At 40.5% G+C, this 26,618-nt stretch overlaps 2 protein-coding genes across 3 annotated transcripts in view; both read left to right on the top strand.

Moving 5' to 3' along the window:
- The window catches only part of nexmifb (neurite extension and migration factor b), a 54,787-nt gene extending 39,464 nt beyond the window's left edge, over positions 1-15,323 (top strand). The window contains exons 2-4 of one of the 2 annotated variants that reach the window (XM_056770302.1): positions 4,319-4,416; positions 8,767-12,698; positions 13,400-15,323. In XM_056770302.1, the coding sequence (XP_056626280.1) occupies positions 9,052-12,698; positions 13,400-13,493 (3,741 nt within the window). In that variant the 5' untranslated portion in view covers positions 4,319-4,416; positions 8,767-9,051 and the 3' untranslated portion in view covers positions 13,494-15,323. Of the gene's footprint in view, positions 1-4,318; positions 4,417-8,766 lie in introns of both variants that reach the window. The other variant, XM_056770303.1, reaches the window with a different exon arrangement.
- Positions 15,324-19,814: 4,491 nt separating this feature from the next.
- Positions 19,815-26,332, top strand: rlim (ring finger protein, LIM domain interacting). The gene is made up of 4 exons (XM_056770052.1): positions 19,815-19,952; positions 21,098-21,301; positions 22,515-22,619; positions 22,747-26,332. The coding sequence occupies exons 2-4, from the start codon at positions 21,133-21,135 to the stop codon at positions 24,753-24,755; spliced, it is 2,283 nt and encodes a 760-aa protein (XP_056626030.1). The 5' UTR covers positions 19,815-19,952; positions 21,098-21,132; the 3' UTR covers positions 24,756-26,332.
- Positions 26,333-26,618: the final 286 nt, after the last annotated feature.

Here is a 26,618-nt window from a genome sequence, read left to right as displayed (position 1 = left end):
CCGTTGAGTTAAATATATATATATATATATTAGATCGTTTGTTCATTAATTCATATAGTCTGAACTAGCAAACTGCACACGATGGCAGACAGTGCTAATATTGTCGACCTGATTTTGGCAAAGCCATTAGAAAGTCTTCCTTACGAGGAGAAACTTAGAATTAGTTGGTGTGGTGGTCTTGTCTTTAGATACATGAGTGTTGAAGGTTATTGTTTGTCTAGACATCATAAGTGTACAGACACTTTCACCCTGTGTACCTTCTTAAATACCTGCATGGGCCAGACTCAAGGGCAGTACGGCAGGTGTATTTCAATCTGGACTAACAGGTTTTGATAAATACAAGTTACATCAAATACAAGGTGGGAACAAACAAACAAAAAAACAAACAAACGAAAGTATAGTGCTGACAGCTCCCTCATGGTCGACTGCTGGCCTCACAAATATAATAAAACATAACATAAAATCCAGGCCTGGTCCTCTCTATTCATACACTCCTGTCGCTCGTCCTTTTATGCTTCCGATCCCCACCGTGAGAGATACGAGACCGGTGCAATGCACAGCTGACATCACTGCCCTCGCGTCGTTCCCTCACGCCTCTCGTCCCGACTTGCTCATTTCAGTCTGCTTATTAGGTTTAAGATTTTTCGAGTTTACGTTTCATGTATTTGTCTGAGATTCAGTCTTGTAGGCACTTGTTTATTTTTTCTCATTAAAGCTGTTTTACCTTTGAGAACATTTGTCAGTTCTGTCCTATTTTTTTAAGTATTGTTATTTTAATTTTTTGCATTCATATGTATTTACTTTAAAGCTGCTTTGCATCAATCCAAAATTATGAAAAAATGGAATTGAATTGAAAAGGTGATAATCTGTGTTAGCCACTCAATTGTTGTCAGTCAATTTTGAGGTTTTATATGGTTGTGAGCGAGCTCACTTTGTAGGCAGCACGCATAAAAAGGTAGTAGAAGTTGATATTCTGATACTAGTACACATTAGATATAGGATACCTTTGAACTAGCACCCGCTTGACGTCAGAGTTCAGTTTGTTTGTGGTTTTCTGGGATTGTGAATTCTGTGATGCAGTCTACGGCCCAATTCACATTTTGTGCTTTTCCGGGCGAATATTCGTGATTTTAAATGAAGCTGCATTTAGATGGAAATAGTTCAACCTTTTTTTTATTGAATCGTGCCTTACAGACGTATCCGCTTGTTAAGCCTGACATCACGCACCACCATATATGGAAGCTCATGTGCCGTTTCCGGGTCCAAAGGCTCAATAAGATGCTGAAGGCAAACAACAAAAAATACTAATCTTAATCTTCAAAAAGAAAACCCAAATGGCCAGTCAGCAATTGATTTTTCATAATTTATTCAAATCTTGATGTTGGAGCCTGGTACATGTACTGTATACTTTGAGTTAATACTTGTTTCGCTTTAGTATGCGATGTGAGTAAACAGTGCTCATAAACAGCTGTTTAAGCTTTAGCCCCGCTTGAAATGAATATATGCTTAGACCCAAAACGGTATTCCTCCCAACACCACTTAACAACCAAATAATGTCTTTCTCCAGCAGAGAACAGCACACTGTGTGACTAAAGTGATCCAAAGTGACAGACACTACATTAACACAGTAGATTGGAGTAGTTACCTAGAGACTGTCATAAACAGCTGTTACATGTCAGCACAATGACGCTCATGTGCCCCAAAATGTTACGAAGGGAGACGAATCAGAGAAGTGTACAAATCAAAATGAATAACAGCCTAAATCTCAGTTTAACCAAGTATGTATAACCATTGACATCATAAACACGTTAAACTCCATTTTTTACGTATGAATGAACACCAAAAGTAGGGAATTATTCTAATATTAATCTCTCTGTTAGTTGTCAATTCAGGTTTTTTTGCCCACAGTGCGAGAATCCTGATGAAAGAGAACTTGAAGTTATTACCATAAACAAATATGTTGAGCGCTATATATACACACTAAGTTTCTAAAATAGTAGATTGTTGCATCCAGTTGCCGTGGTGACTGAAGGTCTGAATCTTCATTTGCGTCTTTGTCTTGAAGATTTCAGGTTCAATCTGTTAATGTCTTGCTGTTATAATAAAGTGAGATTAAAAGTGAAATGGTCACGTATTCATCTATTTCAGTTAATACATCGATTCGAAAAGATAAATGAAACAGATTTGGGCAGCACTCACCTGTCAGGATCCTGTCGTATCCTGTTTGAGCCTTTTGGACAGGGTCGGGTCAGTTCTATGTCTTGTGTGTGTGTTATGTCTTGTGTGGAGACACGTGTTAGTTTGTTTTGACATTGCGCCGCGTGTCCTCCTGATTCTGGACTTGGTCCCGCCCCCTTGTTTCTCGGTAATCTTCCCTTTAGTGTTTGATCCCCGTCACCCTCTCACTGCGTTATCATCCCTTGTTAGTGTTCCCCTTTATAGACCCCTTGAATTCCTTGTCTTGTGTCGGTTCATTTTATGGTGTATATCATGGGTCTTCAACTACTTTTCTTCGAGGGCCAGACTCCAAAAGTATAAATAGGATGCGGGCCAGTTTTTTACCATATCCTCATTTCTTCTGCTAGTGTTGTGTTTTGTTCCTTTTATACTGTTTGTGTTGCTGTTACTTATAGGCCATATATTAAAATATGCACACAAATATTGCATCCAGTATTTGTGCCTTTTCATGATATTAAATTTAAAGGGATATTGTCTTTTTAATTGTATTTTATATTCCTTAATGTGTTACTTTACCCCACAATTGCTAATAATTTACTCACCCACAGTCCTCCAGTACATCCAAGATGTGGGTGATATTGTTTTGTCAAGGAGATATTTATGAAGATAATTGGTTGAATTAATTTAAGTTAAATCAATAAAAAATAAAAACGCAAATACATTCAACACAACAGTAATCCTGCCCCTTGTCACGCTAATTTAGCGTCTTATAAGCGAGTCAATGGATCTGTGCAAGAAACTGAACGCTATTATGACATCTTCAGGTGAATCCAATCGCGTTCATGTGCCCCTCGCACTTATAGAGCAGATCCTGTGTATGGTGAGAGTTTTGGGGGAGATGAACAGCTTTTTTACGTTAATATAGCCTTTACACATAATGAATTCAATCATTCCCCTTATCTGAGACAACCGTTCACGTGGTGTACCCTTCCTAAAGTAAGCCTACTTTCAAGGGCACAAACCCCGTTTTAGAATGCGACCTATCGCGTGTGCAAACTGATTGACTGTGGCTGTGCAATGCATTGCTGATTATAACGTTGTAAATAACATGAAGTTTATTGGATTGACCGATCAAATCGCTTTATAAGACGTAAATCATTATGAGCCGCGGGAATTACTTTCATATTGAATGTAGCAGCGTTTTGGACTTTTAAAGATGTGGCGTCTCAGGAGGACTTGCATTTAAAGCACACCGTTCTTAAAGTGTCTCCACTTATTTGAAATGTTAAGGCCGCCAGTTGACTAGCCCTGGTGTATATCGTGAAATGTCATCGTGACCATGAGTGTTTGTTTGCCCTACCCTCCTCCGTGGCTCTTTTCCTGTCCACAGTGCCCTTTTGTTCGTGGATTTATCGTTTGGATTACCCTTTGACCTTGTTTGTTTTGTCCACTTGTGGGAAGTTTTTTTTGTTGGCTTCCTTGTTTTGATTCTTACTGTGTTTTCCCCATCGTGGGTTTTTGTGTTTTGTCCTTTAATAAATAGTCTTCAGTTAACCCCCCGCTGTCTGCGCCTGGGTCCTGTCTTGCAATTCATGACACTCACCCTTGTGTAGTTCAAAACTATATATGTATACAACACGTAGAGTTAAAATGTCTCACTGATTTGTTTTTGTTTCAATGAACTTAAATGAATCAAGTTCTATAATTGTACCATAAGTACATTTCGTAAATATTGTATATGCTTGATATCCAAATCCTCTAAGGCCACACAATAACAAGCTTTGATAATCTTCACCTCCACAATAGACTCAAGTTTGCCATCAGAGCCGTAAACAACACAAGAAACAGTAACGTTTAGTGTCAAACCCACTGCAGAGCTGAATCAGGTTTTCTTCCATTTTTGCTGAGCTATCTGTATCTCCATCTCTGTTGAAAACAAAACGTTGCAGGATACTTTATATACTCGCATGACATCAAACTGAATCTCTGAAATCATTCCCTGACAGCTCAACTTATAGATCATTACTATAAGATTCTCTTTATGAAGAAGTTTTTTTTATAACCAAAAACAGTTACTGAGTTTAGCTTTAATGCTTTCACACATTATATTCTGATGGACTTGTGTTTTGTTCTCGTTCAGGTGTAATGCTTCACCATACAAACAGAAGAGCTTCTCATTGATGGACCAGAAAGAATCCAGAATCATCCTGCAGAAAACCAATCGACTGCACCAGACAGGTGACAGATCTGCACCACACACACAATATAGTGATCACTCTCTCAGCATCTCAGAACTTTAATAGAAGTCTTGGGTTAAACCTGCGGTTTAGGATGAACGATCGCTCATGCTGTGGGATTTCTGTGATGCAGGCTTTAGTTTGTCATAAGCAGACTGGTGTTCGCTCTCAGAAACAGATTGAGCTGTGAATGAATCATCTTCCAGCAGTCGCTCTCCTCTCATTACCAACACCCATGCACATGAATTCAACTCATGCCTCCATTCACAAACACCAGAGACCATTAAGAGCCGGACTTATGTCTGCTAGCTGATGGATCTTCCTGGATGCTAGTTTTTCTGGTCTCAGATATTTAAGTATCTCTGAGGCATAAGTCTCGATAAGAGGGCGGCACTGCTGCAGGGACGAAAAATCCTTTCAGTTTGATGTACAATATGACCATTGCTGGACAAGTCACTCTGAAAAGTAACTCATTACTAGTTACTAATGACATATTCAATATTATTAGATTACTGTACAAATGACTCTCTCCAAAAAGTATTTAATTACTTATTACTAATGACCTTCTATATCCTATAGCAACTTCAGAGATAGACATGAAACAGCTCTTGTAAGTCATTCAAATAAATAATATAAAACTACAGAAAGTATTATTATTAACTGACCAAAGTATTATAAATGAGAGAATTATACAGTAATGCCTGAATTTTAAAGTTAGACTGAATTTTAATGTCAATTACACTATTACACTACACATATATTACACAGTATTTAGTTCGATTACATCAGAAGTAACTGTAATTGAATTACAGGAAAAATAAGAGTAATCCCTTACTTTACATTTTTATGGGGAAATTACAGTAACTAATTACTTAGTAACTTAGTAACTAACTTAGTAACTACTTTATAAAACATATGCAAGTATAAGAGGATCAGCATGGTCCATTGTGAATCCTATTATTATTATTATTATCAGATTAGAATGAATACTCACTATAGTGCAATACCTGTGTATCCTGACACGAGCGTAGAGTCAACCAATCAGATGACAGATCAAGGTTTTTGGTCTGTTCTGGAGCATTAAATTAACATCAAGTTGATACTGCATTACTTATCAAGCTCAGGTGAATCTACAACCTTCTGACCAATAGGTTTTGCTTTATAATATTTTGTTATAGTAACTTTATCCTTAAAAATGAAGAAGTTTGATATGAAACGGTCCAGCTATAGTAGTGTAACTAGAAAGCTCTTAAAGAAATCACTCACCCAAGTGCGGTCCTGTATACAGGTTTAACTTGGTGAAGTTGCATAAAGCACACACATCCATCATAAAAGTGATTGTAGGGTTAATAAATGTGCTCTGAAGAGAGAAAAACGTTCATATACAGTATGGAGCTTATTTGGGGAAATTTAGTTATTTATTTCAAACTGGGGGCACCGAGATGGATTCAGAGGGGGCCTCAGGTTTTGTAGCATTTTATGAAAAATAGACATATTTTATAGATTTTATGCTATCAAATATCAGAAAAACAAGCCCACCAACCAAAATAATTGATGTTCCAGGATTGTATGACTGAATATGTTCTAAGTTTTAGATGATACGTCTTTGTTTGGAGGGCCACAAAGCCTTGCTCTCTACACTAAGAGGAGGCCTTACACTGAAAAAGTTTGAGAACCACTGCTGTAGATCATTTCTATATCATTTAATTTTTTGGGTGAACTACTCCTTCAAATCCTGTAAATCAAGTTTTGTTTGTTCTGGCCCAAAACTGATGTGTCCAAGATCTGCGGCTTTTATATTCCACAAGCAACTCTTGCTTAAACTTATTCATATTCATAATTGAATTTCATCATCTGTGTTTCTGATACAGTAATGTAGTTATCGAGCGTTTCACATGGCTCAAGGCCACATATGTGCATAATGTTCACCCTGGAGCTGAATCTTTGGTAAACAGGAGTCCCGTTTGGGCATATTTTTCCCTCTCGTGTTGTGCGAGTTGACCCCGGTGTTAATGCTAAACCAAGGCAGAGGCTGTTCACCATCAGATCTGGCAGAGGTTAGGTGGAGGGTATCACTGCCACCTGCCAAAAGACACGGTAACCCCATATGCTCTCCTGCGCTCGCCCGTGATCCAGACTGAAAGAAGCCTAGAAAAGAGCCAAAACAATACAGACTCACAATGCTTTTCTTTACATGAAGAGTCAAATGTTTTCTCTTTAAAAGAAATGAAAAGTTCACAATTTTGCAGACTGTCAATTGTCGGAAGGAAACTGCAAGCTTACATCACCTCTCCATGATGCTTCAGTCCACGGTGATGACAGCTTGACGGGCAAAACAGCCCATCTGAACTGCGATGGAAGATGAAAATCGTGAAAATCTGTGGCAGGACAAAATGCTAAATTCACCCAAAGATCACAATTCTACCATCATTTACTCACCCTTGTGATGTCAAGTGTAAACAGAGAAACGCAGCAGAATGTTCAGGCTGCTCTAAACATCAAAGTAAATGTAGTCCGTACTCACATGATGCGACAAGTGTAAACACATTCAAACTTTTCTTTTCAAAATTAACCTTAAGGCCGCAAACCGTGAACTTTTTAGGTTAAACAAACATCTGTTATTGAGAAACAATCAGTGTTGAAGCCGGTGATAGTTGTGGTTTTCAGGTGGGGATTTTTGTTTGTTAATATTTTAGTAACACAGGTGCCTGTTTTGTAAAGAGCTCTTGAGTGCTCACATCTACTCATATTGGGAGATCTTTAAAAGCTCTGTGTAGGGTCTCCAAAACCACTGCTGGGAAAAACTGGGGAAGGCAAATTTAAAAAAAGGTGATATGACTCTGTTTACCTATTATACAAATGAATGAAGCAGGACATGAGGTTTTGGTGTCTTTGGAAGCACACTTGATAAAGCTTTGTCTGTCATGATGGTGTTCCCCAGGGCTCCATCTTATCTCCCATTCTTTTTAACTGCCTTTTGGCGCTATATTTGGAGCGGTTCTTTCAACCTATATGCGGATGACGTGCAATTGTACCTTCCTCTAAATTGGAGCATTCTCTCATGCATCAATGAATTGAAATTATGGCTGACCAAGAACTTTCTGACCCTAAAGAAGGGAAAACAGAAGTCATCCTATTCGGACCTAGTGATGCTTTTAATGCTAGCACCTATGACCTTGGTCCTCTAACAAAATGTGTAAATCAAAGGGTAAAGAGTTTAGGTTTCTGTTTCGACGATGATCTGAAGTTCGATAAGCAGATAAATGGAGTGGTTAAATCATGCTTTTTCCATCTCCGTCATCTAGCGAAAGTCAAATCCTTTTTGCCTGAAGGAAACTTTGAAATACTCATTAACGCTTTTGTGTCCTCTAGATTAGACTGTTGCAACTTCCTCTATTATTGAATAAATCGGTCTTCTCTTGAGCGCTTACAATTGGTCCAGAACGCAGCCACTAGCCTTCTGACTGGGACTCGGAAATTTGAGCACTTAACCCCGTTCTGTTTTCGTTGCAGTGGCTCCCGGTTAAGCTGAGAGTGGATTTTAAATTACTTGTTTTAGTGTATAAATCGTTGCACAATCTTTCCCCTGCCAACCTCTCTCTAGTTGTTGCATCCACCCCTACTCGGTGCGATCTCTTGGGTCTGAACACTTAAAAATGTTGTCTGTCCCAAGGTCTTGACGTGATGTCTTTACAATGAAATGACCTTTTTTCAAATTTCTTCTAAATGTTTTTAAATCTCATTTATTTTAATAGAGTAGACATTATGCAAGAGGCAGGTGGATATGGCATTGGTTATATTGTTTCTGACACGCTGCCCTAAATGTTCCCTTGAGAATGTACTCCATCTGCCTCAGCTGCTGTGGACTAATGATTCAAAGCAAACAAACCATCCCTCTGTACAAACCAGCCTCCTACAGTATCTCTAATACACCACAAACTGCTAGCTTGTCTCCACTTTTTGTAAGAAAAAATGACCTTGTTTATGTTCTTAATAAATGTTCTAAGTCTCTTCGTGCACCATTCATGAGTGCGTGTTGTTCTAACAGAAAAGTTTTTTCATAATCAAAATCAAATTACATTCTCCTCTCCTTAAACAACTTTTTGTTTCTTCTGGTATTTCCAAGGCCTCGTGAGGAAGACAAGGAAAAATGACAAACACTGAGTCAGGAAGAGGCCATATTTATGTTTTTACTAATGACCAAAATACTAAATACCAAGTCTGTTGAACATTAATTTCTCTCCCTTTTTCAGGCGCAAATCTGACCTGACTTATGTCAAATTCTTTTCAATGTATTGATGTAGTATGATTATCAACAGTATTAATGTTGTAATTGTCTCTTTTTGTCTAGGGTCACATGATCTAAAGAGCAATCAGAAGACGTACAGTGTCACAGATGCTGCCTTACACACATTCTCCACGTCTGCTGCAGTGAGTGTGCAGAGTGGCCATTCATACTGCCACGGCATTACATCAGTCTTAGAGAAGCAACACTTACTATGGCCCTTGTCAGCACCTTTGGAGGACCACTGAACTAATGAGTCCCCAAACCACAGCATTTTTCTTAAACTCTGCACTGCCAAGGGCTTGAGCCCCCCCCGGGCTTTTGGAAGGCAACAGGCAGCCCCATTTCACCATGATCGAACCTGCAAGTATCCCTGGGCTGACGCAGGACTGTCTTGTTCATCCAGTTCGTACATGTCCGGGCTGCTTCATCGAGACCAAGGATGCATCCACTGTAGAGTCTGGTATTAACCTCAAAATGGCTGACGTGAACCGGGACTCCTGCCCTGTGTCTGATATTAACATTAACATGCAATGCATGAGCACAAGTGAGACGGCAAGTTATGAAGAGCAGCTCCTCTCCGATCTTCCCTTCGCTGTTTCTAAAACCCAGCTGGTGGATAAGAAGGACATAGAGGGGGACTTAATTGATCCAGCCTCCAAAAATTTGTATGAAGGCCTGCTGTTAGACAAGTGCAGTGGAGAGGATGGCCTGCTTGCCAATCCAAATCAGGACTGGGGCTACTTTGAGTCCTTCATCAGTGAAAGTAAGATGGAATTGCTGGATCTCTGCTCAAAGAACGAGCTCTCTGTAAACCTGTTCTCCGAAGAGGACGTGGACAATTACATGTTTGATGATGACGATGACTCCACTCTGAGCAGTGACGTGTGCTCGCTAAAGATCCGCTACGAGTCCTTCCAGGACAACATGAGAGAGAAAACAAATGTCCTACAAGAGGAGACACAGTTCAACTTTTTCCCAAGTGTCCTGATAAACTGTGCAAAAAAAGAGGGTGGTGTAGTAAAGCAAGTTGTGGATGGGCTGCCAAATAAAGCAGAGGAACTTGGATTTCAGGGTGACAGCAAAGGAGATGGGAATGAGCGCTCAACAGAGCCGACGCTTGATTACAGCCCCAGAATGAACTGCTTCATCGATTCGAGCTATTCGGCTGATGACTCGGGGGAGTACAGCGACGACAGCTCCGCCACTATATCCTCCTTCGACACCTTCCAAGACGACAGGTCCAGAAAGAGCGCTTCAAGCTGCTCCAACCATCTGAATTACGGATTACGGGCCAAGAGGAAAGTTCGCTATAGCGATGACTACTTGTACTACGTGGACTCCATGGATGGTGAAAAAACGATGGAAAAGCGAGAGAAACCACCTGTTGGTCCAAAGCAAGAACTAGATGATGACTGGTGTCCTAAAAAGAGACGGAAATCGTCTCGCAAAGATCCACCTTTAATAACCAAAGTCATTATCGTCAACAGGTTTAAAGGAGACAAATGCATGGCTGTAAAGCTCGCCAGAATTGCTACTGCAGACACATCTGTAAGCTTAAATGAGGACCAAATCAGCAAATATGAGAAGCTTGCACCCCTTAAAGATTTCTGGCAGCAGAAACAGAGAGAAAGAGAGAAACTTCTTAAGCTGGCAGCAGGAGATAAACACAATTCTCACCATCATGCCTTTAGTTCCAGTCTCCCCAAAAGGAAACACAAACTAGCAAACAGGCTTAGGATTCAGAGAATTCAAACTGTGGAGCAATCACCAAACATGCAGGGTCCCTTCGCCTATGATCCCAGGCAGGAGGTTGCTTCTACAGATGAGACCGCCTCCATAGGAAGGCCATTAACAATAGCCACCAGCTGTGAAACCACATTAGACCCAAATGACATCACACACGCTGCCGCCCGAAAGAGCAGATCACAAGAGATGGAGGAAAGAAGAATGAGAAACAAAATATTCAGCATACATAAATTCAGAAGCGAAGCACAACTAAGGAGCCAGAAAATGAGAGACCTTGCGGAGACATACGAGGGCATGAGAGACCAAGACAATGCGGACGCAGTAGGAGGTGCGGAAGACAAAAAAGTCAGCCCAGCTGCACACAGTCCTCAGTTGTGTGTGAGTCAAAAAGCTAACACCACCGAAACATTTGCTTTTGTGTCTGCCAACTGTGCTCCGAACAAAGAGCCATCGTCTGAGAATGTGACCACGAGTGTCCCCGTCATACCTGGGGGCTACCTACAAACATTGTTAGAAGCCTCAGATTCTTCAGGAGGTGGCACGAGAGCCTCTTTTTTCGCTTCGCAGCCACACAGTCAACACTCACTGGCTCTCTCTCTGGAAAAGCAGCAGTTCACCTCCATTCAGCTAGCACAAAGCTGTGTACTTTCACCACCGTCAGAATCTGAGCTCCAACAGTCCCCCCAGAATTGTCCCAGTCTTGACCAGATGTGGCACCACCAGCTTCATCCCAACCAACAATTCACCACTGCCAATGTTGCAGAATCTAAGGTCCAACCCAACCGTTTCAATGGAGAGACGTCTGTGCCGGTGTCTGAGAGTCTGACAGCATCTATGTACAGCCAACTGAGTCTGGAAAGAGACAGAATGCTTTATGAAAAGAATTACATGTCTGAGCAGCCATTGCCTCCTGACGTAGAGTTTCAAGCATTGCAGGGGCAGACCCAGTTTCAAAGAGACTCGCTACACACAGACAACGGCCGCCTCATCAGTTTTGACTCAGTTGGCTCGCTGTCAGCCACTTCTAGCAATTACAGCTCTCTGAGCCTTAAGTCCTGTGAGAAAGATGGTGAAGATGATGTAAACGAGAACTTTCTGGCCCACTGCAGTCCCAAGCTAGTGATTCAGCAGAGTGTTGATGCAATCACACCCCTGAGAGAGACCACGGACTTGCTGGATATCTCCAACTTCACTCCTGATAAATTCCGACACACATCATTGTCAGAGCTGTCTCCTCCGGAGACGCCTAATTTATCCCCTCAAGTTATGGGTCGTGAGATGAAGAGAGCTGGAAAGGCCAGTGACCTCCAGAATGGGGCTAAAATGTCATGCACCAAAGACACGGACTGGAACTGCAGTGAGATAGAGCAGCAAGATTTGAGTAGATATCCAGTAGAGAGTCGTGAGTATCAGCTGCACATTTTTGATGGTGAAGATAACTCAAGCCTGGCAACGAAAGAGGAAAACCGAGCTCAACATGACGGTGATGTGAGCGCAATTAAGGGGACCAAGACAAAGAGGAAGAATAGCAGCAAACAATCTACAGGCCAGTGTAGCAAAAAAAGCAAAGCCCCAAGAGCTAAGGCAGACAAGGGCAAAATTTCAAGGCAGACTTCGCGGGCATCTAAAAAGCTTAAGGCTTTATTAGATGAAAAGGGTGCTAAAGGCCAGATTGAGGGTTCGGCTCATTCCCTGAAAGAGAGCAGCTCTGAGGAATGGACTGCAGCTGGTTGGTCAGAGGGCAAAATTCAAGGCCATGATGAGCACAGAGAGTTTGAAGAGCCATCCAACATCTTATCAAACATTGTCTCAGGGATGGCCGAGGTGCAGCGATTCATGATGGCCTCTATTGAGCCAGCGTGGGGCCCAGCAGCCAATATCTGCCTTCCTTCAGAGACAAACAGCCTAAAGTTAAAAACTCTCAAAATCCTGGCAGGAACGTCCTCAGATCCGAAGAAGAAAGCCACTGCTTCTGTGGGCACCAAAGGCAAAAAAGTCGGGACAAAAGGTGGCAAAAATCAGGCCAAGCTTAATGGCTCCCTGCCCGGTTTACCTCAGTTGGCATTGGGCTGTACCATGTTTGACAAACCTAACCTTGCCGTTCCTGGAATCAATGGGCCTGCACACAAAAAGATGTACCGTCACAAAACAAGTGCGAAATTCTCTCGGATGGAAAATCTAAAGGCCACGCAACCCGAACGAGACCCAAACAAGGACACACCACTAATGGCTTCTTTTGAGAAACTGAGGTAATGTTTTTCAACTAGCTGCTGTTGCACGTTTCTCACTTTTCCCATTTCCTCCTGTTTTCCTGACATACCTACACACTGATTTGACTCCAGAGATGCATGGGGTGGCGTTATTCTTTAAGTATCCCCCACTTTTTTGCCCCCGATGAGGATTTTGATATCTTGCATGAGACACTTCTTGTACTCGCCATTTAACTACCTATTGACTGGTTGTGCAAAGCTTGATTGAGATTTCAATTGATCACGGCTGCATTTTTCTTCTGCATTCTTGTTTTTGCTTTCTTCCTTGCCGTTGTTGATGGGGTTTTTTTTGTCTGAAGAAATAATTTGATATGTGCAAATTCTCTTTTGGACTATGTTTTTGTAATTTTCTTAGTGAATCTTGATGACCTTATGTAATTATATTTCTCTCTTCGAACATGTAGCTGATGAAAATGTCTGTGTTTGTGGAGCAAGCTCCGGGTTTGATTCTGTTTGCATACACAAATGCCCCTTTCCTCCCTTTTACCGCCTGACTTTTCTACATGAGAAATGCTCAGCATCTTGTTCGAGATAATCCGCACCCTTGCTAGTCTCCTAAACGTCAACAGCACACAAAGGGATCATTTTGTATTGAAGACATATCAGATTAACATTGGATTACTTTCTTACTGTTGGAATGTACTTTTCTCATGTCTCTCTATCTACTATGCTTTTTACAGGACTTGTACTGGAAATTGTCTTTCAGGGATATTTCTGTGCCATGGAAATCCCCAAATGCTTCATCTTTTTATTCAAGTTGTAATAATAACATAGATTGCAGACTAAAATCATACATAATCTACACGACTAATCGATTATTATTATTATTTAGTGTCACTGTACAGAAATGCAAAACGTGAATTCTCTCAGTGTGCCAAATGTAAACTCTCTGTGAACATTTATTATGTGAATGAATAGTGTACTGGCTGTTTGATTTACTATCCTGATGAATGCTCGCTGTTCTCTTTCATGGTTTAACCAGAGCAGACATTTCTGTTTGGTTAATATTTCATTTTTTTTTTTTTTCATTTGGGACCCTATAGTTTGAATAGCACCTGAAGCTGACAGTGGTACAACCACTCAACCAAAACAACCTAATTTGGCCAAATTCAGTCAACCTGAGAATCACTTTGGTTTAGCAAAAGAGAAACTATAGGACACGAGGGTAATGTTGACAGAGGATGCCATCTGTATGGATACAAAACTGAGTGATGTAACGGGACCATAATGTCCTTTTGATGTACTGAAGTTGAAGAATGTACTAAAGGGATGTCAAACATTTTCATTATGTTATTTCTTGACCCGCATCTGAACAATTCCCTGCTTGTCCATCATAAAAGTCCTCACTCACACGCCATTTATGAATCAGAGCAAGTGCTTATCACAATCAGAAATACCACAAGTATAACTGTCTCTCACTGTTGAAAGTGTTCCAGCAACAACAAATATTTGTTTTAAACAAGTCAACACACGAAACTTGTCAACCGTCGAGCGGGGCTAACTGAAACTTGTCACAACAGAAGTCATTGATTTACATGTTGTTTGATGTGTTAGCCATACATTAGCCATATTTAAATTGAGGTTTTCTATCTCTACACTTTCAAATTTGCCTAAAAACCCTTGAAACCAAACGGTCCTTAATACGTGATTGGCATGAACCGCAGGATAATAGTTGACTAATTTTACCAAGAGTTCTATCTCAGGTAAAGTACTGCCTTACATAAAGCTCTGACCACATCCGCCTGTAGTCGGCCATGTTTAGGATGAGGATGATAATGAGAAAACCGCACATGGCTCGCTGTCGGGCGGTCTTGTCTGCCTTCTCTCATTTCTACCTGTTGTCAAATGAATGTACTTTGTACTGTGTGCCCCTGTCTCCACCTGCTGGTGCTACGAGGGTAAATGCATTCTCCCACAAATGATAAAACAAGGAATAAATGACGTGAAAACCCGTTCTGCTCTTTATGAATGTACTGTATATGCTTCTGTTTGATGTATTCACAACATGATTCTTTGTCATTAATTGGAATTGCTTTTACCTTTTTGATGGAGAAATTATTAAGCTTTATAAATATTGTCTGGAGTTGATACCAGAGGGATTCTTAATTAACTCTCGACATTACAAAAATATTGTATATTTTTCTCTGTGCCAATTTGTAAGATATTTTGTAAGTGTATATTTTTCTTAGAATGTGTTGTGAAGTATTAGTGTGTGTGCGTGTGAGTGTGAGCGTGTGTAACCTTTTTTTGTGCCTCTAGGCCGTGAAAAGGATGTATAATGAGCCGTTTCTGGTTTTAAAAACCAAAATACTAAGAAACACAAAAAAGGGAAAAATCTACATTTTGTTGCAAGTTTTGTAAGAAGAAAATTCTCTGGCTGTGAGAGTGTTGTATTATTGTGGAAAAAAGAGGAAGTAATTGTGAACTATTTGCCGTTTTATAGATTTTCATGTAAATTATTCTTGTATTATTTTATGTTGTATCTGTTGCGAAGGTTTTAAATATTTGTCATTAAGCCTGTATGGTGAAATGTAATATTGGTAACTTGCTGAGTTTTGTAATAATGTTTATGGAGTACATATACAAATTAAAATGAGATTTTGAATGCGATTTTTTGAAGTTGTCAGATTTCTTTGGGCAGCATGAACATAAGTGTGAACATGAGAGCTTCACTTGACTTGACCAATACAACCCTGTGCATCAATGATGAACTGGACTCATTACATCATTTAATCAATCGTCATAATAATGATAGTGAATTAACGATTAAAAAACTGATTATTTAATAGTTTGAGTATGTGTACGTTTTTTGTGGGGGCGGTTATGTTTGTAATTTGGAAGTAGATTTTTAGAGACAGTTCTAATTCAACTCAATAAATCATCTATTATTAGACATCTTACTGTTTTATCTGTAAGATGACGATAATTTTAAGCATTACATTTAGTCATTTAGCAGACGCTTTTATTCAAAGCGACTTACAGTGCACTTATTACAGGGACAATCCCCCTGGAGCAACATGGAGTAAAGTGTCTTGCTCAAGGACACACTGGTGATGGCTGCTGTGATTGAACCAGCAACCTTTGATTTACCAGTTCAGTGATTTAACCCACTAGACCACCATCTCCACCTCCTTATCAAACTTTAAAAAATGTAATGCAATAAAATATTTTTTACCAATATTCAGCGAAGGGAGATGTTCCAACATTAAGATTCTGTGCAGTTCATTCCACAAAAAGGTGCATTAAAAGAAAATGCAGTTTTGCCAAACTCTTTTAAAAACAATTTAGCAGAAGATCTAGTCATATAGTTACAAGTGTAGTAAGATAAAAGACTACAGATATAATCTTCCTAGCAACGCCTTGGCAATAAACAACAACATGTGTATTTGACAGGCCTGTTTTTTTTTTCATTACAAATGTATAAAAATATGATTTTATTACGGTCAGTTCTGGGGCCAGTTCAGAAATGAGGTTTAGTGAGAACTTTGAGTATATTAACCCTGAAATGAGGAAAACTCTGGGTTTTCTGTTTCAGAATGTGAGCTATTTCAAACCCAAGAAAGCGGGGTAACTCAAGCCCGTTTCTAAAAGAGGTCACTTATACTCAGAGTTGGCAACCATAGTAACTTACTCTTTGTTAACCCAGAGTTTCTTTCCATCTCCTAGCCTTTTTTTATCTGAGATCTATTAAACAGTTTTATGGATATTTTATATATTTATTCTAAAACATAACAATGATATTGGATGATATGTATTGCACAAATGGCATTTATAGGCCATTTCATAATTTTTCCCCGAAAACGTTGTTCTCTTAGCGCGCTACGGAGACTCTAAAGGTATGGCTACAGCTTAAATACTGTTATACCTTCTCTAGACGTGTTTCCCGAACTATACCTGAGGTTGAGGAGGTTACTTTCTTACGTCATCAGGTGCTGTCCATGGCGGTGGTGCTGAATTAATGGGTATGGATCGTTCGACAATCAATTGTTCACTGTATAGTCTACAGGGACTGCCTCAGTGCGTTATGAGAGTAAGCGGTGTTCTTTATAAAATAAACACTTTAGAAATAGTTGAAGGTGCATTTATTAGGAGTAGGATAAAAACAAACCAAATTGCAAACTAAATCCAAACATAATTATTATTAAATTTGGAAATATCATGCCCAAATGCATCCACACGCTACACTAACTGGCAATATATATGGTCATTTATATCAAGGTTCTCAAACTTTGGGTCTTGCAGTTGCGTTGCAGCAAAAAGTTTATTCAAGCAACTAACAATTAGACTTTAGACATTAGAAAAATAGCATACGCCAAAAAATATTCCGATCTTTAAAACCATGCGTACGCACACATGAAAGCAATATTCGCTTTATAAAACACATTTATAAGTGATTGAGCCTCATATCCCGCATGTACAACTATAGACAGTCAATGCAAAGCACCTCATGAATACTGATTCGTATATTAATAAGCCTGGCATCCAATCCGCTTGTTAAGCCTGACATCACGTACCATAAAGGATATATACCATTTTCGGGTCCAACAGCTATTGGATGCTATAGAAAAATAACACAGAATGATTTAAAACTTCCAAATATTTCCCCGATCCCATTCTTTATCTCCGATATGAAATCACAAATGGCCACACATGAGATTCACTGAGATTTACATATTCATATTTGTTATAATTATTATTAATAATAATTATATTAAACCCCAAGAAGGTCTCTGCATCATTTATATGTTCACAGCATTAAGACTGACCATTAACACCTCATTAAAATCACATCATTAAATAAGTGGTGTCCTTCCCCGAAGATAACATTTTAAGATTTAGAGTGAATTTTTATTTAAGATCTGAGTTGGATTTTACAAGAAGGTGCCTGAAAAATTTAGCCTATCAATTCAAGCGCAAATAAATCTGCAGATTTAATATTTGTGATAATGTGGATCTTTAACACATATGAGGTCAAATTAAATGTGTGTGAGGCATTAATGCATATAATCGTTTATTATCACTCTTACTTTTGTGCTACAATCTAGTTCACAAACTCACCATTTGTGTCGCCACTTGTCTCCAAAATGTGCGTACACATGGGTCAGAGTTCACTCACAAGTGCGCACATTCTCCCGTCAATTTATATTTTAATTGATCAGCCCCGTTTGTGCGTACGCAACGTTTATAGCCTAAATGAAACCCCCGCACCTGAACTCATAAAACTCATGTTTAAATTCATATATTATCCTATGTTTTGGTTAAATGAAACACCAAGCATCCAGTACATCTCAGTCTGTCATTATATATGTAATGATGATATTGAAGAAGGGAATGACATTGCAGATGCTTTTTAAGTAATCTAAGACAAGAAACAAACAGCAAGCACAGGATTGTGTCAATACCCCATTCAAGTTTTCATGTTTATTAAAAGCATCTATTTAGGCTATAGCCTATTGCAATTCATAGACTACAGGACAATTCAGGTCCGGGTCTCAGGGAATATGAAAGATGGCAGATATATTCTATTAAACCAGCTACCCTAAACAAAAATATAAGAACTGAAGTGCACATGCACAGAGAATATGCAATAGAAAGCTTTTTGCTTTCAGAAAATGAGACTATTGTTGGATATGCTAAACAGTCAGAGATGTAAACCATTGTCAACTCAAGACCAAAAAAGAACATTTCACACTTCTTTCATATTCAAGGCTCTGACACTGATGTGCAGGACCGTCTGTCTACCTATTGCAATGAGAATATGCTGTGAACTGTAAAGTATTATCACATTGATATTCACACAGAATTCTTGTTATTTACCAGGTATTTGAATCTGTAGCATCTAGTTTTCTCTGCAATGTTTTTCCATCTCTAAATATTTAAAAGGTGCATCTTATCAGATGAGATGGTGGTCTAGTGGGTTAAACCACTGAACTGGTAAATCAAAAGGTTGCTGGTTCAATCCCAGCAGCCACCACCAGTGTGTCCTTGAGCAAGACACTTTACTCCATGTTGCTCCAGGGGGATTGTCCCTGTAATAAGTGCACTGTAAATCGCTTTGGATAAAAGTGTCTGCCAAATGACTAAATGTTAATGTATCAAGATAAGCAGTATAGAGCTATACCTCTGTGACCTTTATTATCATCTGTGCCCTGAACACGCAGACTTCAATAAAACATTTGAAATGTGATGTGGTAGATCTATTTTATTTCAGAAAAGACAAAAATGATTGATTATAAACAGTGCAGGAAATGGGCCAGAGTCACTGGGGGAGTCTAATTAGGGACATTTTTTATATATTTAAATCACAGATGCAGAAATTGTCCTTTCATGTATGTAGGCCTATATATGTATGTGATGTGCATAGCGTTTGGAGGCTATTTCGTGGATAAATTAATACTCCACATTTTGTGGTGCCAATCGGTCTCCATTAAAATTCATTCATTACTTGACTCTGTTACTCTGGTACATTTTCAAAATAAAAGTTGGGTCATGCTATTAAAAGTAATGCATCTCAACGAGGGGATCATTACGTTTTTATTTTCAGCCTTTATGCAAGTAATTACTTTATACATTTAGTGAAGCTGTGTAATTAAATAAGTCTATTTATTTTGTTTTATTTACAATTATTTACAATAAACAGCATGTTAAAGAGCTTTCAAACCACAAGTCACTGGAGAACCCAGATGTGATACTGAGAAAAGCCTTACAATAGACTAAGAAATACGACAGATACATAAACGTAGTGCATTACAAGGACATGGCCATTTATGTTGACTAAGCCGTACACTCCACACATATAGATGAGGTTTAAAACTTCTTATAGACAAATCAAAACATTCATGTACATTTAAAATAACTCGTTTCATAAGTTGTTCAAGGTTAACTATGTGCAAGGAAAAAAGCGAGTACGACTATAATAAGACCTTAACTTTTAAAATAAAAGAGCTGAGCTATCAGAAGCCCCTGAGACTGTTCAATATGACACATTTCAACAAAACCTAAAACAAAATCATTTAAAAGAAACACGGGAGTTTCCACGCCGACTTAAAATAAGAACTTTTAGTTTGTATTTTGTCTCCCCACAATGCCGTACACCGGAAATAGATTCGACGCTAAAGAGACGCTTGAGAAAATGAACTCTTGAATAGCTGTCAAGATTTACACTTAAAAACATCTCAACGGCACACAGGCAACCGTGACTACGTTATCGCAAACTTCGACATACACAACAAGGTGTTGTTCTGTTTATTTGCTCTCGTCTCGTCTGTATAATTGTCGTGTTCGTCGAATCGCTGTAGCGCTGTCTGACTGTTTGCTGTGTATATCCCATAGCCGTGCTAACGTTAGCTTAGCTTCAGCTCGAGCTGTGTTTCTCTATGGGTCGTGCTAGCTAACGTTTGCTCAGCTGAAGCTAATGTTAGCATTCAGCGTCAGTCCATCACTCCGTCACACACAGAGAAATACAGCTCTCATGTAATACCGGTGTTATGTTCTGCAAACGCGTTTATAAAGTCGTTAATATTGCTGGTGCGTTTACTTCGCTTCTTGTATCTTGTATGGGGTGTAAATGACGCAGGGAAGGGTTGTCTTTCTCAAAATCTGTTGAGCTTTAGCCTTGTTTTGCTCGATGATGCCATTTTGTTTTCAGTCTCTATGATCGCATCAAGTTCATTTATCTGAACGGAGACTCGCAAGTTCACATCGCTTTGTACTGTAAGTTACTGCTTTAGGACTTGAAGAGTGTCAGACAACTCGAAGCCCTTTTATTCTGTTTTAGGAAAGAGTTTCGTCCGATTACAACTACACACCTGATGTTCTTTTGTGGCAATGCTAATTCCACATTCTGTCTTGAGACCTGTTAGACTTGTGGCTATTAAAAACACGTTTCTTGGCTGCTCTGGAAGAACATCTTTCATTTCTTTATTAAATAAAAATGGTACCAGAAAAGGTTAAATGTTGAAGAGTTTTAAATGAGTGTAAAGTAGGCTCAGTACATGATTTTCTGAGGAAAAAAGAGAACTAAAGGTTGCTTTGTTTTCTGCATGTAATGTCCATGCAGTTGTCCATGTTTTGCCTTTTGTTTCAGTATCAGAACATTTATATTAATATTTAGATACTGTATATTGTCCAACATATCGGTTAATCACATCCAGCTTAAAAGAATGATCATTTGTTATTATCGGCCAAAATGTACACATCGGTGCATCCTGCAAAGTGTTGCAGAGAAAGCCTGTTTCCAATATTTGAAGAACAAAAAAATGTCCATGCCGCTATTTGTCTGCCTCTGTGTGTGTGTGTGTTTACACACTGTATTAAGATTGTGATTCTTACATATTGACAATGTTGTCTTTTTTTCTCCTCTTTTCATCTGTACTTAGGTGTGATATCTGGGTCATAGTGAATCTGTGTAGTGATGGAGGGTCAGGATAATGCAGAACAAGGTAGCAGTGATCAGTCAGAAACGCAGCGCAGGAGACAGTTGGACCGTCTTGACCGAGAAGAAGCCTTCTACCAGTTTGTCAACAATCTCAGCGAGGAAGACTACAGGCTCATGAGAGACAACAATCTGCTTGGCACCCCCGGTAACACGTTTTTTTGTGTTCTTGTAAACACATCTGCCTTAACATCAAAAGTGAATGTTTCCGCCATTGACCTCTTTACTTTCCTCTTATATAAAAGCCTTGAAGGAAAATAGTATTTAAGCAACGTTTATTTAAATCAATGTTAATTGTAGTTGCTTCTCTCACTTTTTCAGTGTTGTTATTACACTGCCAATGCATTGAAGTGTATGCGATGGTCTTTTAAAATTGATTAGTCTTTAACATATTGGCTTCAGTTATTACTTGAGTGTAAAGGAAGGAAAGAATGAGGAATAGAGTCTGTTGAGATGCTGAGACCTCTTCTTTCAGTGTACTCTTTCTCCTTTTTGTAAGCACACATTCTGAGTTTACTGTTAGTAGTAGCCTAAAACTTACTGGTCTAAACATTTTGTAATATTTATTAAGATGTTATGGCATTTGTTTATGATAATGTCAACAAACAGCAGCTAAGAAAACTTTGACGAAGACCCCAAGAAGATACTCAGCGTTCTGCTACATTAAAATGTAATGAATCTTTTTTTTGTAACATTATCCGCGTTTTGCCTGTTTATCAACTTTTTTTTGTTCTCAATTTAGTTGAATTAGATTCTGATGTAGAAACATTTAGAAAGTGTGTTATTGCGTATAATTGTCTGCAGTGTTCTTTGGATTTGTAAGGTTGTCTGGTAAAAGTCACACAAGTCTCTGTTAATCTTTGATATCTGACTTCAGAACAATTCTCACTAGGGCTGCACAATAATTAATCGCGATACCACTAAATCCTATTATAATCGAGCTGGCTGTGATATGCAATGTGTCAATTTTTTTTTTGAATGCGTAGCTTATCCGTGGAGCACGTCTCTGGGATCAGTTGGAAATGCTGCTTGATCTAAAAGCAGTGCGAGTTTGAGTCGTTTATAATGTGCATTTGAAACGGCAACAGCGGTCAAACCTGATCATTATAAATATACTTTTTTTCATAAAAATACCTGATGGCGCTTGAGTAACAGTGATAAAAACATGTCCATAGGCATGTCCTAGATCCTAGAACGTGTTATGGTCTTCTTCTGCAGTGCGTATTTTGAGTTTCCTCAAAAAAAATTCAGCAGCATTTTCCCATACTTCACTCAAAAGCTGTGCATAAATCACTTTTTTCATAAATCACTGTCGGTTTATCATGACATCCTTAATTCTCACTCTTGCATTTCTTTGTCAGGTGAAATAACTGCAGATGAACTGTTGAGTCGTCTTCGTCAAATCAAGCATGGCCCCGAGCCACCCGGCAATGAAAACACTGAGGAAAGAAGGGAAGAGCCTACTGGTAAGTTTATTGGTGTTTGTTTTACTGTTGATAATGGAGCCCATATAACCCAGATGTCTCTGCTTTTGTGTCTGAAATATCTTAATATTTAAAATGAAACACAAACAAACAATGTTGTTATTCTCAGTGACAGAGTCTGAGGGCACAGAGGAAAACCCCAGTGGGGAGACCCTTCTTGACTGGCTCAACACAGTTCGACAGACGGGTAATACAACCAGAAGCGGTTACCGGGGTAACCAGTCATGGAGGGCTGTGAGCCAGACCAATCCCAACAGTGGAGATTTCCGCTTCAGTTTGGAAATCAATGTCAATCGAAACCTAGCCGAGCAGCAAACGCAGACAGAGAGATCGGAAGGCAGCCAGGAAAGACCAGATGGACCCGTGTCTGAGCAAGAGATTCTTATGGAGACAGCAGAGGTGGTTGAAGAGCCAGTGATGGAAGAGTTAGCTCTGATAGTCGAGCCAGACTTGTCTCTAAACAGAGAAGTTAGTCCACAAAGCGCACCAAGCCCGACAAGCACAACAAGCGCAACAAGCCCGGCAAGGGCACCAAGCACAACAAGCCCGGCAAGGGCACCAAGCGCAACAAGCCCGGCAAGGGCACCAAGCGCAACAAGCCCGGCAAGGGCACCAAGCGCAACAAGCCCGGCAAGGGCACCAAGCCCAACACCAAGCCCGGCCAGCGCACCATGCCCGGCCAGCGCACCATGCCCGGCCAGCGCACCATGCCCGGCCAGCGCACCATGCCCGGCCAGCGCACCATGCCCGGCCAGCGCACCATGCCCGGCCAGCGCACCATGCCCGGCCAGCGCACCATGCCCGGCCAGCGCACCATGCCCGGCCAGCGCACCAGGCCCGGCCAGCGCACCAGGCCCGGCCAGCGCACCAGGCCCGGCCAGCACACCAAATCCACCAAGCCCACAAAGTCTACCATCCTTGGCATCAGTGGAGCAACCACGTAGAGGTCAAGTAAGGGCTCGCAGCAGAAGCCCAGAGCAACGAAGGACAAGGGCACGTACTGCCAGAGGTCGGTCGCCTCTCAACCTTGAAAGATTAGATGGACTTTCTCCCGCTCAGCACGGCCTACCTCCACGCACTTCTGAGAGCCTTCCCGAGCCCCAGGTGGAGGGTAGCTCAAGGACTCGGCAGCTGTTTTTGTCTAGGCAGAGCACGGCGGAAGCGGAAGCTCAAGAATCGGGAGCTGCCCCCGAGGCACCCCAGGAGAGAGAGACGCCTGCGGGAGAAGCGGGAGCTTCGGGGCGACGTCCACCAACTATAATGCTAGATTTGCAAGTACGTAGAGTACGTCCAGGAGAGTATCGCCAGCGGGACAGCATTGCTAACCGCACAAGGTCTCGTTCGCAGACCTCCAACAACACTTTATTATACGAGACAGAGCGCGGCGGTTTCCGCAGGACTTTTTCGCGTTCTGAACGAGCCGGAGTGAGAACATATGTCAGTACCATCCGCATTCCCATTCGGAGGATTTCTGACGCTGGACTAGGGGAAGCCACTTCCTTGGCTCTGCAGTCCATGATTCGGCAGATCATGACTGGCTTCGGTGAGCTCAGCTACTTTATGGACTCGGACTATCCTGAATCCAACCGTGAGGAGTCAGACAGTCCACCGGCAGACATCGCAGACGCGCTGAGTAACCCTGATGTGTCTACAGGAACTGCGGATTCTTTCGTTTCTGGGGCCGGAGGCTCCAACCAGAGTGATTTAGAGGCACGGACAGAAGAGAGGGAGGTGGAAGGGGGAGTTCCCAGCGCTGCGTCTCCTCGCGAGAGCCGGGCCAGACCTCGGGCTCCTATTAGCCTGGATGAGACCGGCTCTCTGCCTTTTCTGCGACTCGCGCACTTCTTCTTACTCAACGAGGATGACGACGATCAGCCACGAGGCCTTACCAAAGAGCAGATCGACAACCTGTCCGTGCGAAACTTTGGGGAGAGTGATGCGCTTAAAACCTGCAGCGTCTGCATCACAGAATACGCCGAAGGCAACAAGTTGCGAAAGTTGCCCTGTTCTCACGAGTATCACGTGCACTGTATTGACCGCTGGCTTTCCGAGAACTCCACCTGCCCGATCTGTCGCCGGGCGGTTCTTGTTTCCGCCAACCGTGAGAGTGTCGTCTAGCCACAATTGGTTCTGTGGCAAGTTTCCCATCTCTTTTCCTTAGTGTGTAGTCATGCAAGGACTTGTATTCAGACTTTTCCTCACATCCTATATGAAGCCTGAATCATTAGGTTTTACCTTATTTAATGGGCTTGGCCAAGAATAAGTTTGTATGCAAACTACAGATCAGTGTATTTCGACCCACCTCACCATGGAATAAATTTTGGTGCGCGACACAACTGATGTGGGCTGTGCTACAAGTTTTAAATTCTAACTTCACATTGTTTTTAGCATGATACGAGGGGCAGTGTACATTATGGAGGTACCTTTGATAGGTAAGGTAAACATAAAGAGATTCTTTCATTTTAAGTAGGCATCCACATTAGGTTTCAATAAGTTAAGTTGATGACACTGCCGCCCAGGTCAGTTCAACAGTCACTTGACAGTTGCCGTTCAGCTTGGGTCTTAAATATTTGTGGTTTCATACAGTGTTGGTTGTGTTTCAATTAGAAAGTCTGTTTTGCACCATGAATGTCCAAACACAGCTGACAGTAGAACATTTCAAGTAGTGTTCCTGAATGAATATGTCATCCTCTAGAGAAGATATTATAATTTGTCATTTGAGTGTTCTGTAATGCTGTGGTTTTTAAAACCATACGGTCAGACACCTCAACGACAAAAAAGGCTGTAAATATGCTACGTGGAGGCATCAGGTCTTCCCAGATTTGACCATGATACATCAGATGGCTGATTCAAACACACCAAGAACCGGTGCAGCGACGTATAGACAACTTTGTGCAATGCTAATAGGGGAGAAATGTAAAGAACATGTAGACATTGTACGTTGTAGTCTGTAAATATTAACACTTAAAATGAAGACTTAAGTTTTTCTAATGGTTGTGTACATTGAAAATAGCACCATTTATCTTCGTCAAGGAGGAAGGATTATTTTCGCATCATGTAATGGTTACTTTACATGGGTGCTCTTTAGTCCCATGAGGGTACAAAAATGCAGTGTTATTATTTAGACAATATATTAAAATATCCGATGTTATTGTTTCTGTGTTGACTCTGGAGCCTAACCCTGACATCTTGACAACCACCAGTTAAATCAGCATTTCACACAATGTAAGCAACGCAAACTCTTGTTTAAATGTACATTACAATTCAGTTCATGTATTGTATTATAAAAGTTTCTCAGCGTCATATTTATAGGTTATATCCAGTCATTTTTTTGACTAGCTTCCAATTTAAAACGGAATAAAATCTGTATCCTCATCTGTGTCTCGTCAAATTTAAAGTTTCAATGTGAATACCACCTCCCTGATATCACAATCTTTGCAATACCTGCTGCTCCTGAGCAATATGCTGTGATCACACGGACGGACGGACGGACGGATAAAAGTGTGGCTTGAGCTTTAAGGAATTGAATGAGTTCTGAAAGGTTTGCTTGTCTTACACCACTGCTTCGAGCACATCATGTTGCAGACTTTCTGTAGTCGTCATGGCTGAGTGATGACTGCAACTTAATTATCATTCTGTTCTGGTTTATGCCGTAATGTTATTTGTAAATTACAATAAAGATATGTACAACAGCAGGATTGGAACAATTGTTTGATATAAACAAAAGCTTTTCGTTAACGTCATGTGAGGATAAGGCATTTAAACGTAAGTGTGTGTTTTGTACCGCTAGATGGCGTACTCTTCATGCTTTTAAAGACTTTCTAGCGGGTTTGTCCTGCAGGGGGCGCTGTGTATTCGTCAAATCCTTTAAGCATAAGACTTTTCATATCTACATTTCTACTCAAAAGTTGATTCGTTTAAATGCGTTAGATTCCAGTGTACCCGATGTTGGTCATTCTTCATTTGTGGAGGCAGGTCCGT

Source organism: Triplophysa dalaica, chromosome 16 (genome assembly GCF_015846415.1).
Source record: "Triplophysa dalaica isolate WHDGS20190420 chromosome 16, ASM1584641v1, whole genome shotgun sequence".
NCBI classification, from domain to species: Eukaryota; Metazoa; Chordata; class Actinopteri; order Cypriniformes; family Nemacheilidae; genus Triplophysa; species Triplophysa dalaica.
The sequence above is the reverse complement of the archived record's forward strand: the minus strand, read 5'-3'. Positions and strand labels throughout refer to the sequence as shown.